The 16,275-nt window shown below is 41.0% G+C and overlaps 1 protein-coding gene across 1 annotated transcript in view; it reads right to left on the bottom strand.

The window, feature by feature from the left end:
• adarb2 (adenosine deaminase RNA specific B2 (inactive)) overlaps positions 1-16,275 on the bottom strand; it is a 248,811-nt gene that overhangs the window by 79,740 nt on the left and 152,796 nt on the right. The window contains exons 2-3 of the mRNA XM_041968539.1: positions 5,939-6,025; positions 572-1,524 (exon numbers count right to left, since the gene is read on the bottom strand). Of these exons, the coding sequence (XP_041824473.1) occupies positions 572-1,524; positions 5,939-6,025 (1,040 nt within the window). The remainder of the gene's footprint in view (positions 1-571; positions 1,525-5,938; positions 6,026-16,275) is intronic.

Raw genomic sequence — 16,275 nt, 5'->3', positions numbered from 1 at the left:
AGTGAGGATAACAGGTAAAAAACAGCAGCAGAAATAACTGGAAATAAGGAAAAAGTGGAAACATGGAAATAGTTTCTGTTGTTTGTTTCAATGCCAATATTTTTTCTCCTGAAAGCCAAGACTTGAGAGAATGATGCAGATGAGAAAAGACTTGGTCACTGTTGATCTGTGTGTTATTTCTACAAAGTTCTGTTAGTAATAAATTCTGTTTTCTTCTTCTGGTCGGCCTTTATGCTGCTACATCTATTCATACATTCATTTTACATCATTTTAGCCTCATAATCTGAAATTGAGAAACATCATGTCTGCTGCTGACTGGGGTTAAAAATAGAAACTGACTTGGCGTTTTAGGGTTAAACAGCCCAACACACACGCATGGTGTACTCTGCAGAGAGCATACTTTTTGCCTGCTTTTCTTTCCATCTCTCTATCTAGCTCCGATCTCCTGCCCTCCTTAATTACTTGTTGGAAGGTGTTTGGATTTTTGCAGCATGCCTGCTGTTTTGGTCATTACAGGCCCCTGTAGGAAGTGAAGTGGCTGCCAGAGAAGCGTAGCCGAATCTGTTCTCACCTGCGGTAAATGAGGACAACTCTTCCTGCTGACATTTAGGCCGGTCCTCCCCTCAGGGGTCGTCCTGATGTTGAAGAGGGCCTGAAGAGCACACCGGGCAGCCTGGGTCTTTGCCAGCTTCTTGCTGCGACCGCAGCCCTCAAATATCCGCCCGTCCACGCGTACTGCCATCACGAAACTTCGCAGTCGTCGGCCCTCGGCACGCTCTGACAGACAAGTGAAGCGTAAGCCGGGACGGAGCTCGTTCAGCATGGCCACGGGGCTCTTGGGGTCCCCAGGCTCTGGAACAATCCCACCTAGCCTCTGCTGAGCCTGGACCATCAGGTCCAACGTGTGGCGGAGCAGTCGTCCATGTCGAAGCAGTTTGCTTGACAGCAGCTTGCTCTCGCTGGCCGAGCTACAGAGTGAGAGGCCGTCAGATAAAGGCGAGGACTCAAACTCCTTGAAGAGCGTGTCGGGACAGTCGGCCTGGTCGGACGTGAAGTCAGCTGAGGGGTTGGAGATGTTTCCCATTGCCAGGTGGGCCTGAGGAGCATTTGGGAACTGAATGAAGGACTTGAGCGCCAGTTCTGCAGCCCTCATCTTGGCTTTTTTCTTGGTGGGTCCTGAGCCCTCAAAGGTTATTCCGTTAACCTCCACTGCGATGGAGAAAAGGGGAGCGTGGACTGGGCCGGTCTGCGACACAACACGGTACTGGAGGCCCGGTCTGAGCTCATTCAGCTGCACCAGAGCGTTCTTCGGAGCTTCGGTCCAGGACAGCTTCTTATAGATGAGACGAAGCTGACACATCTGCCCGTTGTTTTCTTCCTCCAGCGGCCGTTTCCTCTTCCGACCAGAGCTGCTGCCTTGCGTAGTGTCGGAGCAGAAAACAGGCTGACGCTCTCCGGAGTTGACGGAGCGGTCCTCCAAGTTCCCGATATTCCGGTTTTCCTTTACCTCTGCACTGCTGGTGCCTGTGAGGAAAACAGAAACAATGTAAGAGCAAAGAAAGGAGTCGTTTTTCCCACCTGAACAAAATGAATCATAGAAAATCTCTGGAGGCAGATTTAGCCACCTGATACACAATGAAATGGTAATGAACACATCTCCAATCATTTCTTTGAGCTGAGCCACTTCACGCCACAGGACTCCATCATATTTAAGTATTGTAAAACCCAAATACAAATCCCCTAAAATGGTGATGCTATCTGCCAAATCATCCTGTAATCTGCCTCCAAATTGGTTTGGAATTTGCGTTGTAAGTAGGAAACATGGGCCCCTGTGGCCATTGCTAAACATCAATCCTATTTGTAATGGGGGTGGGGACGGCATCGAGAGGCAGACGCTCCAAGAAGGGATGAGAGAAATGTCTGTAGCTTGCTTTATTTCACACTTCTATCCTCTGTAAGAGCACAGTCTGAACAGCTGTGATACGCTCTTCAAACCTTGTTATGGGGAACTGGTGGCGTGCTGCATTTCTGATGGAAAACTAACAAAAAAATAAAAAGGATTTTATTGGAAAAAGTCTAAAGATGGGAAACATTTATAGGAGGAAGATGATGCATTCAGATTTTATAATTTTCTCAGGAACGCTTTTATTAACTCACTTTTATAATGATTCAGGGGCCGTCCCCACGACGCCAAATTGCAGTGAAACTGCGAAAGTATTTTAGTAATCCACGAAACCAGGGATTAGCCTCCATGAAACTGATCATGTCTGAAACCAGGTACCGAGGTGGATAGGTTTGAAACCTCCACCATCTGTGGTACTGTGAGGACATGGAGGATGTGACGACAATGTGACAAACACGTGCTGATTCCCAATCCACCCTCCCTTTGTTTTTGCTTTGTAGTCCAGCGTTACTTGAAGAAGAAGCTCAACTTCTTCATCAGTCCAAACAAATATTTCTTTTGCTTTGCAGAGAATCCTCAGCCATCTTCTCTTCTCTTCTTCCAAGTGAACTTCCTGCAATATGCAGTGAACCTTTACCTGCACATGCGTTGTTTTATTCTAGCTTTGGAGTGTTACTCTGTAGTGCCTCCTACAGCCTTGTAGTATGTACTACAACGGTTTCGTGGGAATGTTAAAACCTCTCTCCTAGTTTTTGCCACCGTTTTCACACCTGAATCGGCTTCGGTGCCGTGTGGACATAGCCTCAGGTTATGGCCTGTTGTTATGGCCTATGACCACAACAGCTATTTTCTCCTGTCTGAAATAACAAACCCAAAATAAATTAAGTACATCTTTCCAATTACAGGCCTGCATGTATAATCCTGATGTCAACAGAAATCTGAGAGATGTGAGATTAGTGTAGAAGTATCAAAATCAAGATATGTGTTACTGTGTCAGAGTAAATTCACCTAGAACATAATAAAAATTTAAATGTTTATCTCTTAAAACAAAACCACATTACGTTCAGTGGAAACCAGAGGATAGGAGCTCAAATCATCCTAGAACTTGAAAGATATTTATAGAAATTTGTGATAGTAAGTAATCCTAGGAATAATTTAAGTTATCTTAAGAAAAAGTAAAGTAATCCTAGGAGTGAGAAAGGTGGTCCTAGGAAAGAGTAAAGTAGTCCTAGGAATAAGTTAAATAATCATAGGAATGAGTAAAGTAGTCCTATAAATGAGCAAAATAATCCTAGGAATGAGTAAAGTAGTCCTAGGAATGAGTAAAATAATCCTAGGAATGACTTAAGTAAGCGTAGAAATAAGTAAAGTAATCCAAGAAATTTGCAAAAAAAAAAAAAAAAAAAAAAAAAAGTCCTAGGAATGAACAGGTAATCCTAGAAATGAAGAAAGTCATCCTATTAATGAGTAAAGTAATCTTAGGATTTTGCATAGTAGTCCTAGGATTGAGTAAAGTAGTCTTAGGAATGACAAGAGTGGTCCTAGAAATCAGTAAAGTAATCCAAGGAATGGGAAAAGTATTCTAAGGAATGAGTAAAGAATGCAAGAAATTTCTAAAGTAGTCCTAGAAATGAATAAATGAATCCTAAAAATTAGAAAAAGTATTCCTAGTAATGATTTAAGTGTAGGAATGAATAAACTAAACCAAAAAATTTGTAAAGTAGTCCTCACAATGAATAAAGTAATCTTTGAAATAAGTAAAGTAATTCAAGAAATTATAAAAAAAAAAAGTCCTAGGAATAAGCAAAGTAGTCCTAGGATTGACTAAAAGAATCCTAGCAATGACTAAAGTAGTATTATGAATGAGCAGGGTAATCCTAGGAATGAGAAAAGTAATCCCTGGAAAGAGAACAGTATTCCTAGAAATGAGTAATATCATCCTAGGAATGAAAAGGTAATCCTAGTAATGAAAAAAGTAGTCCTAAGAATGAGTAAAGTAATCTTAGGATTTTGTATAGTAGACCTAGGAATGTGTAAAGTAGTCTTAGGAATTAGAAAAATAATCCCAGGAATGAGTAAAGTAATCCTAGGAGTGAGGAAAGTGGTCTTAGAAGTGAGAAAAGTGGTTCTAGGAATGAGAAAAGTAATACCAGGAATGAGAAAAGTAATCCTAGGAATGAGTGAAGTAATGTGAGGGATGAGTAAAGCAGTCTTTGGAAAGAGTAAGGTATACCTAGGAATGAGTAAGGTATACCTAGGAATGAGAAAAGCAATTCTAGATGTGATCCTAGCAATGAGAAAATTGGTCCTAAGAATGAGTGAAGTAATTCTAGGAATGAGTAATTTTATCCTAGGAGTGAGACAAGTGGTCCTAGGAATGACTGAAATAGCCAAAGGAATGAGAAAAGCAATCCTAGGAATGAGTAAATTAATCCTCTGGTTTTGTCAATTAGTCCTAGGAATGAGTAAAGTAATCCTAAGAATTCATAAAGTAGTCCTAGGAATAAGTAAAATAGTTGTTTGATTTCGTTAAAGTAATCATAAGAATGAGTAAAGTAATGTTAGGAATTTGTAAAGTAGTCATAGTTAAGTAGTCCTACGAATGAGCAAAGTAATCCTAGGACTGAGTAAAGTATTCCTAGAAATTTATAAAGTAATCCTAGGAATTTGTTTAGTAATCCTAAGAATTCCTAAAATAGTCCCAGGAATGAGAAAATTATTTAATGTGTAAAGTAATCTCACAAATGAGTTATGTAATCAATGAAATGAAAGAGTATGAAAGAGTAAAGTAGACCTAGGAATGACTTAAGTAGTCCCAGGAATTCGTAATATATTCCTAGGAATGAGTAAAGTAATCCTACAAATGAATAAATAGTCCTACAGAATTTGAAAAATAATCCTAGGAATGAGTAGATTAATCCCACAAATGAGTTATATAATCAAAGAAATGAATCAAGTAGACCTAGGAATGAGTAACGTAAACCTACAAATGAAAAAAGCAGTCTTACAGAATTTGTAAAATAATCTTAGGAATGAGTAAAATAATCCTATGAATGAGTAGTCCAAGGAAAGAGTAAAGTAATCCTACGAATATGTCACACTCAGCTGTGACCTCCTGCTCTCTGGCTCTGCCATTCCCTCATCAACTCAACCATTTCCATCTGCTGGCACCACCTGCTAATTACCTCATCAGTGCCAAAATATAACCCGTCCTGTCTCGCTCACTATTTGCCAGATCGTCTTTGTTTCCATGCCTGACTTTCCAGCGTTCATTCCCGGACTGATTCCCTGTTGCTGACTCTGCCTGTTCCTGACCATTGCCTTGCATCTCAGCCCTGTCCTGGATCTGTGTCTGAAGTCATCACTGATTCCCTGGCTCCTACCCTGCCTGTTTCTGACCTTGCCTTTCGTCTCAGCCCTGCTTGGTATCTGGATTGACATGAACCACGTTCTGAAAGGATAAGCAATCACAGTGAGTCTCACTTGCTTAAAACAATATTCTATCATCTAGTCATCTCCTGGACTCCTGCTCACTCACCAGTTTTGTCTCATTGCAGTCATCCCTGTTGGTTCAGAGGAAACAAGTTTACCTCACAAGTGGGTGACAGAGGTTCAACTCCACCTGAGTCTTTGTGGGGTCAGAGACCAATCCATCAGATCCTTCCTGAAAATTTAATGAAGCTTGTTCTGCCTTTGTCCCTACTCGATATGTGTTGCATTTAGGTCCTTATCATCCCTGTTACAAAATATTTGAAGTAGTCCTAGGAATTTGTGAAAAAGTCTCAGAAATGAGTAATGAAATCCTAGGGAATAAGTAACGTAGTTCTAGGAATGAGTAATGTTGTCCTAGGAAGGAATAAAGTAGTCCTAGAAATTCGTGAAGTAGTACTATAGAAATTAATAAAGTAGTTCTAGGAATGAGTAGACAATTAATAAAATAAAGACCATACCTAATGAAACCACTTGTTTCTAAAATAATTATTGTGACAGACAGTTTCGACATGAAGACAGAGAAGAAAAGAGCCATCAGCTTACTTAAACTGTCCTCGTCCTCTGTGCTGCTGGTCCCAGGGCTGATGTACTTGAAGGGAGCAATCAATGCTGACAGCATGCTGACTTTCTCTGGAAGAGACAAGAGACAGGGAGAGTCAACAAGAGGGCAGCAGATCAGATGTTTTCATGTCGTTATTGATTCAAGGAAGCAGTCTTCGTTGACCTAACATTAGTACAGAGATGAACAAATGAGCCATTTTATGTTTTAATATCCCCACAGAAGCTGTTCCCACACAATAAAACCAAACACACACACATACACAACCCCTAATCCAAAAAAGTTAGAATGTAATGATTTATAAATCTCATCAACTCATATTTTATTCCCAGCAGAAGCTGAAACTGAGACATTTTACCACATGATGTAAAAATATGAGCTGATAGTGAATCTGATGGCAGCAACACATCTGGAAAAAGTTGTAACAGGAGCAACAAAAAGCTGGAAAAGTAACTGGTACAAATCAGAAACACCTGGAGGAGCATTTGACAACCAATCAGATTAGTTGGCAACAGGTCAGTAACATGACTGGGTATAAAAGGAGCATTTCAGAAAGGCAGAGCCTCTCAGGTGGAATGATTGACAGAGGTTGACCAATTTGAGACAAACTGGGATGAACAGTTTCATAAAAATGTTCCTCAGACTTTGAAGATGCCCTGCGATGAACTGGTGAGCTGTCCAGGGTGTACCTGCCTCTCACCTGCTAAAAATGCTGGGATAGGCTCCAGCTTACCTGCAACCCGTAATGGACTAAGCGGTACAGAGAATTAATGAATGAATGAAAGACTTTGAAGATCCATCATCTTGTGTTGCTTGTTGACCCCTCTTTCCTGTCCTCTCCATGTCCAACTGGTCCAAACAAGCAGTCCTCCCCGAGCCGGTTCCTGATGGAGGTTTTCCTTCATGGTTCTGGTCCTCATGGAGTTTGTTTCTGCCTGGTTGTGGTCCAAGTGGAGGTTTTTCCTTCTTGGTTCTGGTCCTGATGGAGGTTTCCCTTCTTGGTTCTGGTCCTCATGGGGTTTGTTTCTGCCTGGTTGTGGTCCAAGTGGAGGTTTTTCCTTCCTGGTTCTGGTTCTGATGGAGGTTTTCCCTCCATCACTGGAGGAAACCCTGGGGGGGGACCCAGGACAAGCTGGAGGGACTACGTCTCTCAGCCTGCCTGGAAACATTTTGGGATGGATGGATCTGAACTTTTAGTAAACTTATGTGGACTTTTTACAAAAGTAGAACACAGTAAAACAAATGCCAGTATCGGCCTAATGGAGAAAAAAGATTAGCTTGTCTCATGTTGGATCCAGCATGTGTGATCTTGACTGAGCAGGGTGGTGGAAGTGTCATGATGAGCGACAGCGAAAATATAAAATGTGTGGGAAATTTTTATTTATTTTCAGAGATTCGAGCAACACTAATATGACGACTGCGTTTTAATATAGGCCGTCTAAAATGTCAGATTATCAAGAGGAGCCTTATACCCATAAAGTAAATTTTTTTGGCACAACACAGCAACCAGACCATCATTCTGCTGCCAACATGCTGGACAGGACAAGGTTAAAAAAAAGAAAGAAAAAAAAGTAAAATGTCAGCTTTAACATTTTCACAAAAATAAACCTCCATGTTTTCATCTTCAGGAGATCCAGGTGAAGTTATGGACTAATTATTCCCATTTCCTTCATTCATATGTTAAAATGGATCACATGTGGATTTATTTAACTGTGAATATGTTTAAATTCATGTAAATTATGGATACATCTACTAGAACTGGTGATAAATGTGCATTAATTTTGTTTTTCTCAGATGAAACATTTTTTTGCATCAAAATTGACTCAACTAATTTAAACTTTTAATTGTGCTTTTATTTAGCTGATGACAGAAGGTGGCCTTTATACGTGTTCTCAGGTTGTTGAAGATAAAGTAAGCTGAACTTTCTCTCTTTATCAATGCTAACTTGTCGTGAGCAAACCCCCTCCCCCCAGGGCCCGCCGCTGTCCAGGTGTTCGTGTTGTTTACAGTGTGAAGCCCTATTAGGGCAATCGCTTGGTCTGCTGCTCTCCACGCAGCTCTGAGCAGAATTGACAGACCAGTCTGGCTCCTTAATTAAACCTCCTCTCTCTTCCCAACTCCAGCTAATGATCAATAAAAGAGAAAGGAAAGGGAGAGGAAACAAGGGGGGAGGAAACAGAGGTGGACTTCAAGTACAGCAAGGTGATGAAGTATGAAAAAGTTAAAGTAGAAAAAGAGGTTAAATGAATTTATGTATGGGGAAATTTTAGGCCTGGGGCTTCAACAGTTTAACTGAGCTAAATGCAGCATAAACAGGGTGCCACGTTCCAGTGCAATAAACATATTTTGATAGGAGTGTGAGGTTGTGAATGAGCTGAGTCGCCAGTGGTCTCTCACGTCGCAGTACAACAGCACTGGAGAGGCTCAATGAGTCACTCTGGCACACATGGTTACACTCGAAACACTGAGGCTGGAGCTGTGGAGTCCTTGTGGGCCAACATCACAATACAAGCATTTACATTCTGAGCTAATTACAGACTAAAGCCCGACACAAACAGCAATTTGGCCCTAAATGATTCCCTCAGCCAATAAGGTCATTATATAGACCATTTTAAATCAGTCTTTATTGTTTTGTTGATTTCTGTATTTCATCCCTATTGACCCATTTAGAGAAAACAAACAAACAAAACACGATTCTCTGATGTGCTGTGATAATATTAAGAATATTTTGTTGTCACCTTGCTGGTGCTGCATTTCTTATTCTGATATTTATATATAAAATATATCCTATGGCAAATTTAGCTAAAGAGGACGAGATAGTGATATATTTGAAGTAAAAAATTACACAAATGATGCTAATTTCCTGCCTGAAAGTAAATGTAGTGGTGGAATTTCTGTCTTCTTAAGTAAAAATACAGTAAAATGCCATGGCTCAGATGGACCAGTTAGATATCTTAATTTCCTGCAAGGCTATCAATAAACACTCATACTAGTCTAGCATTTAGCTAACTATAGTTAGCCATCCATCCACTACCTGCACATTTGACTAGCTATAGTTAGCCATCCATCAATTACCTTCACATTTGACTAGCTTTAGTTAGCCATCCATCAATTACCTGCACATTTGACTAGCTTTAGTTAGCCATCCATCAATTACCTGCACATTTGACTAGCTTTAGTTAGCCATCCATCAATTACCTGCACATTTGACTAGCTATAGTTAGCCATCCATCAATTACCTGCACATTTGACTAGCTTTAGTTAGCCATCCATCAATTACCTGCACATTTGACTAGCTTTAGTTAGCCATCCATTAACTAAAGTGGGTTTTTCTGTCAGTGTGTTGCTGTCATACTGTTGGACCTGTAGAAGTTGAGAGTTAAGTAGTCCCATCAAAACACAAAATAATGTAGCAGGCTCATATATAATCAAGTAAAACTATTTGTTTTGTAAACTGAGAGACACATAAATAGCATAAAAGCATCCCGAATGACCAATTACAAATAAAGAAAATCTGAATTACAACATGGTGATATGTGTGCATCTGGAAGCAGAGTATCTTGATGTTTGTACAACAAGTTGAGTCATTTACTCTGTTCTCGAGATATAGTGCAAATTTTTTCGCTTGTTCAGTTTATTTAAATGAGATGTTGTAAACTTTATCCTTCTGTTTTTCTTTTTGTAGTGTTTCCTTTCTTATAAAATCAGTTTACTTTCTCACTAATATATGACCCTTAAGAGAATGACAACTCTTAGCTACTACAAAATTTATAATCCCCATAAAAGTGTGTCATTGCACAAAATATAAGATGTCTAGGAACAGTTAAGTGATTGTAACTTTCTTACATGAAGGCTGGAGGAAACGTGGTAGAAGGTCACAGGATTTAGAATCATGACATATGAGCTTGAGACCACTTTCAGACTCTTATATATTTCAATGTTAAACACTGAGACCTTCCTTAAGTTAGATTTAGGCATCAGCACAACTTACTAAGGTTTGGACAACACGATTCTTGAGTTCCTCTTCCACTCTCATCCTACACACTGGTACACCAAAGGGGTGTGTCCTCAGCCCCTCCTGTTCTTCTTCTTCACACATGACTGCTCCTCCATCCACACGAGCAACACCATCGTCAAATTTGCTGATGACACCACCATTATAGGACTGACTGAGAACAACAATGAGTCAGCCTACAGAAAGGAGGTCCAGCATCAACAACAGTGGTGTTACATCTCTCACCAAGTGGAGAAGGCATGACACATATTGTACTTCCGTACTATTGTACTATGAGGCCCACCTCCCCCGACCCCTGCTGATAACCTTCTATCGCTCCACCAGTGAGAACCTTCTCACCTACTGGTACAGTCTGGTTCAGCTGCTGTACTGCAAAGAACAAAAAGAGACTACAGCGAGTAGTGATCAGGACGTTACTACTTTCCCTCAGTGACATTTACACTACCAGTCTCCAGCTGAAAGCCAGAGGAATAGTCAGAGACCCCTCACACCCTCTTCTGTCCCCTCCCTACAGGACAATCAGATCACTTCTGCAGCCCTTCTAAATGACGTAACCGCGGCTTTTCATATGCTTGTCTGCATGGTCGTTCATACGCGTGGTCTGCCAATCATCAGGGAACATGCTCGTCACAGTTCCTGCCATTGTGCGAGCCGACCAATCAGCGAGTATCTGTGAAGTGTGAAAGCTGTGTGCTTAGAGTCATCGTCTTGTTGGAAGGTGAACCTTTGGCCCAGTCTGAGGTCCTGAGCACTCTGGAAGAGGTTTTCTTTCAGGATATCTCTATACTTTGCCACATTCATCTTTCTGTCAATTGCAACCAGTCGTCCTTTCCCTGCAGCTGAAAAACACCCCCATAGCATGATGCTGCCACCACCATGTTTCACTGTTGGGATAAGCAGTGACTGGTTTTCTTCACACATACCACTTAGAATTAACGCCAAAAAGTTCAATATTTGTCTCATCAGACCAGAGAATCTTATTTCTCATAGTCTGGGAGTCCTTCATGTGTTTTTTGACAAACTCTATGCAGGCTTTCATATGTCTTGTACTGAGGAGAGCCTTCTGGCGGGCCACTCTGCCATAAAACCCCGACTGGTGGAGGGCTGCATACTGCATCTCTGGAGCTCGGGCACAGTGATCTTTGGGTTCTTCTTTACCTCTCTCACCAAAGCTCTTCTCTCACAATTGCTCAGTTTAGCTGGACGGCCAGGTCTAGGAAGAGTTCTGGTCGTCCTAAACTTCTTCCATTTAAGGCTTCAGTGCTACAGAAATTCTTTTGTAACCTTGGCCAGATCTGTGCCTTGCCACAATTCTGTCTCTGAGCTCCTCGGGCAGTTCCTTCAACCTCATGATTCTCATGTGCTCTGACATGCACTGTGAGCAGTATAGTCTTATATAGACAGGTGTGTGCCTTTCCTAATCAAGTCCAATCAGTTTAATTAAACACAGCTGGACTCTAATGAAGGAGTAGAACCATCACAAGGAGGATCAGAAGAAATGGACAACATGTGAGTTTAATATGAGTGTCACAGCAAAGGGTCTGAATACTTATGACCATGTCATATTTCAGTTTTTCTTTTTTAATAAATCTGCAAAAATGTCTACATTTCTGTTTTTTCTGTCAAGATGGAGTGCTGAGTGTACATTAATGAGAAATAAAATTAACTTTTTCGATGTTAGCAAATCGCTAAGTGTGAGCGATAAACAAAGAGTGAAGAATTTAAAGGGGTCTGAATACTTTCTATATCCTCTATATTTCATAATGATTTACTAAGAAATATAACCCACTTGCAGAAGTTACAAAGCTAGAAACAGTGAATAAGAGTTTTAGTATAAAGTTTTTTAACACTTGTTATTTTATATAAAAAGTGCATTATTATTTTTAACATTATTTTATTATGTTTTGTTCATGATATTATCAGTGCTTTTCAAGTACACAGTTTATTGTTGTTGATTATGGTTATAGTAACATATTAAATATTATAATATCAATATCAGTGCATTTATTTAACATTTCTTTTGCAGATCTCAGTGAAATTATTATATGGAAAGATGAAAAAGGTTGTTGCTGTTGTTCCAGCCCATCTGATCATCAGTAACAATGAAGAAAAGGAGGAAGATGATTTAGAAATGGATCCTGTCGACATGTTTTTTATATTTTAAGTATTTTCTAGGTATTTGAATGGTTTTATACTATGTACTGGATTGTTATTAAATGTTTTATAATGTTCTATCATGTTTTAAACTAATGTTTATTAAACTTGCTTTTCAACATTTTGTTCCATACACTCTTTTATACTTTTCTTTACCTGAATAGTGAGTGACTATTTTTGATCACTTCGTTTTCTTTCATTTTCAGCATGAAACAACTTTTTTTTTTAAATGTAACAAGAGATTGTAGGTCTTGTCATATACCAGAATTACACTTTAGGATTAAAAAATTTAATTTCAAAGTATTTCAATGAATGCCCTACGCTACTGCCTAACTGCCTCATCATGAGTGCAATCGAACAGAGAGACATACCGGCTCAAATGTCGCCCAGTCAAACAAGGTCTGCATCAGGTACTGAGGAACCAGGGTACTATGATGAGAAATGGGCAACTGGAACACAAAATATGTGCCACTGGACATGAGATGCGAATAAAGCACTTGCTGCTGTTTTACATAGGCCTGAGCCCCCTCAGCTAATTAATCAACAAGCCTGGCTATGGCTACCGACTCATGAATGGGGCCACCATCAGTCACCTCCTCTACATGGAAGACATTAAGCTGTACGCTAAGAGTGAGCGAAACATTGACTCACTGATCCACACAACCAGGGTCTACAGCAGGGACATCAGAATGCCATTCGGACTGGAGAAATGCGGTCGAATGGTAACAAAGAGATGGAGGGTAGTCCATACAGAGGGCATTGCACTCCCAGAGGGCAAAATAATCGAGGCTGAGGAGAGCTACAAGTACCTTTGCATACCACAAGCAAATGGCAACCATGAAAAAGCCACAAAGAAAGCTGCCACAGCCAAATATCTGCAATGAGTAAGGCAAGTCCTGAGAAGTAAGTTCAATAGCAAGAACAAGATCTGAGGAATTAACAGCTATGCCCTGCCAGTGATCAGATACCCTGCTGGGATAATAAGCTGGCCAAAGGAGGAAGTTCAGACCACAGATGTTAAAACATGGAAGCTGTTCACCAGGCATGGAGGGTTCCACCCCAACTCCAGTGTCCAGAGGCTATACACTAAACACAAAGAGGGAGGCCAAGGACTAGTGAGCATCAGGACCATATACAAGATGAAACATCCGAGATCCATCTGGAAGATTGCCTCAAGGAATGAAGCACTGAGTGAATGTCTCAAGCAATGGAACCAGGAGGAGAATGAAATGGAGGAACCGTTATGGGAGGACAAGCCCCTTCATGGGATGTACCACTGATAGCTGAAGTGGTGGATATGAACAAGTCCTACCAATGGCTAGCACAGGAGCAAGCCTTGAGTATCAGAGCAACCAAGGCCCAGATCTACCACACCTGACAGGATCCCAGGTGCAGGCTGTGGAAAGAGGCCCCCGAAAAGCCCTGTATTCCCATCCCCATAAGACATAGCACTGACGAGCATGCATGATTTCCCTACCTCACCACCAGAGGGAGTATCTCCTGAAGTGAGTAGGGCAAGACAGTAACCTGTCAGGGCCAGTTGTTGCATGAAAGCACCCAGACAGGAGTGATAAAAACATGCTATGTCTGTTTACAGGTAAGCTGCATATTGTGTACAACACAGAAGTGTAAAATGAGAGTCACAGGATCCAAGGGAATATGGGAGTTGGCCGCTTACCCATATTTAGGTTGTGAATGTTTTGTTATTTGTACATGTAAATTAGCTACCATGCTATCAGTTAGCAGCTAAAGCTAATGTGCATGTAACGGCCGCATGCGAATATTGTGACTCGATTGTGTGTGTGTTGTGTTTGTGCTTGAATGTTATCACGGAGAAATATTGGGAGTTACAGATATATATGATTTTGTTCATGAATCTCAAAGTGAGTAGGGCAAGACGGTAACCTGTCAGGGCCAGTTGTTGCATGAAACGCACCCAGACAGGAGTGATAAATATATGCCATGTCTGTTTACAGAACTGTTCCATTAAAGGCACCATAAAAACCCACATGAGTGGAATCATCCTTCTCAAGGGTGCAACATGTGGGTTGTGCTGCCTCCCTGTGGTGTGTGGACAGGAAGCGTGTCCTGTGGTTAAGCAGCATGGAATCAGGCTCATTGCACCTCACCTGCTTATAAAGTCCAGGTTGATCTTCTTTCAATGCTGGATCGTTGCTACATTATGTAGTACACTGGCTCTTAATAAATTTATGTTCTTGTTGACTCTGCATGTAACTAACCTTTTTGCTCTCCTTAAAGATTCCCTGCCTGAGATCCACAGCTGCCTCCACCGGGACCTGTCTACCCGCTCACCACACCGCCTTGATCCCAGAACCTTAATCATCTTCAGCTCCATTTAAGCCACACCAATAAACCTGTTAAATCTACCTTGCTGGATTGCTCTCTTGCTTGGGTCCAACACTCTCTGTAACAGATACTGGCAGGCAAAGAATACATGGAACGGCATAACCAAGTAGCCAGCATAGTGTACAGAAACATCTGTGCAGAATATGGACTGGAGGCCCCTAGATCACAATGGAAACACCTCCTAAGGTGGTGGACAATGAGAGCGCTAAGATCCTGTGGGACTTCCAGATACAGAACCACAAAATGGTGGTGGCCAACCAACCGGATATAGTGATCCTGGATAAGCTGCAAAAAAAAAAAAGCCGTAGTGATGGATGTAGCCATCCCCAACGATGGAAATATCAGGAAAAGGTACACGAGAAACTAGAGAAATACCAAGGACTCAAGGAAGAGCTGGAGAAAGCCTGGAAGTTGAAGGCAACAGTAGTACCAGTGGTATACACACACACACACACACACACACACACACACACACACACACACACACACACACACACACACACACACACACATATATATATTTATATATATATATATATATATATATATATATATATATATATATATATATATATATATATATATATTATGTTTGAGAACATTAAGGTATTTCCACTCATAAGGAGGCTGTGGGGATGGGGGTAATAAGTCACAGGACTTATTATGGATGCCAGGGATTCCAAATAACACATCCAAATATGATGGTTTGGGGAGTGAGGAAAGGCTGCTGGACACTGTGGTGTTGAGCAACATTTAATGACAAAACCTCCAGAGTTGTTGTGATATTTCAGTCTGGATCAGAGCATTGGAATGACCAGACTGATGGATGAACTGCCACTTTTGAAAAGTCAATGATATCAGACGAGAAACAGATTCAGAGCACATCCTTATTGCTTGATGATATGCTGGACACATCAGTGGGCTGCATGAAAGCCTGAACAGAACCTTTTTATTCTGTATTCAAAAGATTTTTATTTGACTGAACCCCACTTTCACTGTTAGAATAGAGGTTTTTTCCTCCTTTCTTCCAGTCCACATAATTTCATGCAACCCTTTGAGACAATTCTTTTCACTTTCAATGAAGCATAGTTCACTTCAAATGTCTCAGGAAGGTAGCTATTGAGTTGAAAAGACCATGGTGTATTCAATAAGTCTGATGTTGTGTAGCTGTAAGCAGTGCAGTTGAGAGGCCATCCTTTAAATGCCACCTCTGACTGTGTTTTAAGAGCTTTATGAAACGCCAGACTAGCACACATCAGTGTGAACAACGACCGCTCTGCATAACATCACAGGCCCTTTTCAGTCATTCAAAGAGAAGCACTGCTGACTTTTTCACAGACATGTGGCATATATTCAGCCTTGTAAATTAAAACATGAAGTGTTATGAAAGAAATGTGATTATTCATCCATATGTGTGTTAAACTGTCTCATCACCTCACGAAGAAATCCTGCAATGTTCAGTTTGTAAATGTGCAGCCCTCAGGTTGAACTCTGGTCTTTTTGTGCTTTAGTTAGCAGTGATAAAGAGGTTAAGCTGTCTGCAGTGAGGTCAGCTCTGTGCCTCTAAATTCATTATATCCTGCCAGTGACCTTATATGAAGTGGGCGAACAAGGTGAATCTGAAATCCTCTCAATGAAAGCCTCACTTCAAAGCTGAGAAGAAAAAAATCCTCCCAGCTATGAAGCTCATCAAACGAACCACCAATCACCTCCGCTGATGTGGCCGATGTTACCCTCCACGCCCTTCACGGTATCTGTCATCCATCCCTTCTCATTCGGCCTGAA

Source organism: Melanotaenia boesemani, chromosome 18 (assembly GCF_017639745.1).
Source record: "Melanotaenia boesemani isolate fMelBoe1 chromosome 18, fMelBoe1.pri, whole genome shotgun sequence".
Classification (NCBI taxonomy): Eukaryota; Metazoa; Chordata; class Actinopteri; order Atheriniformes; family Melanotaeniidae; genus Melanotaenia; species Melanotaenia boesemani.
Note: the sequence above shows the minus strand (reverse complement) of the source record. Positions and strands in the feature narration are given on the sequence as shown.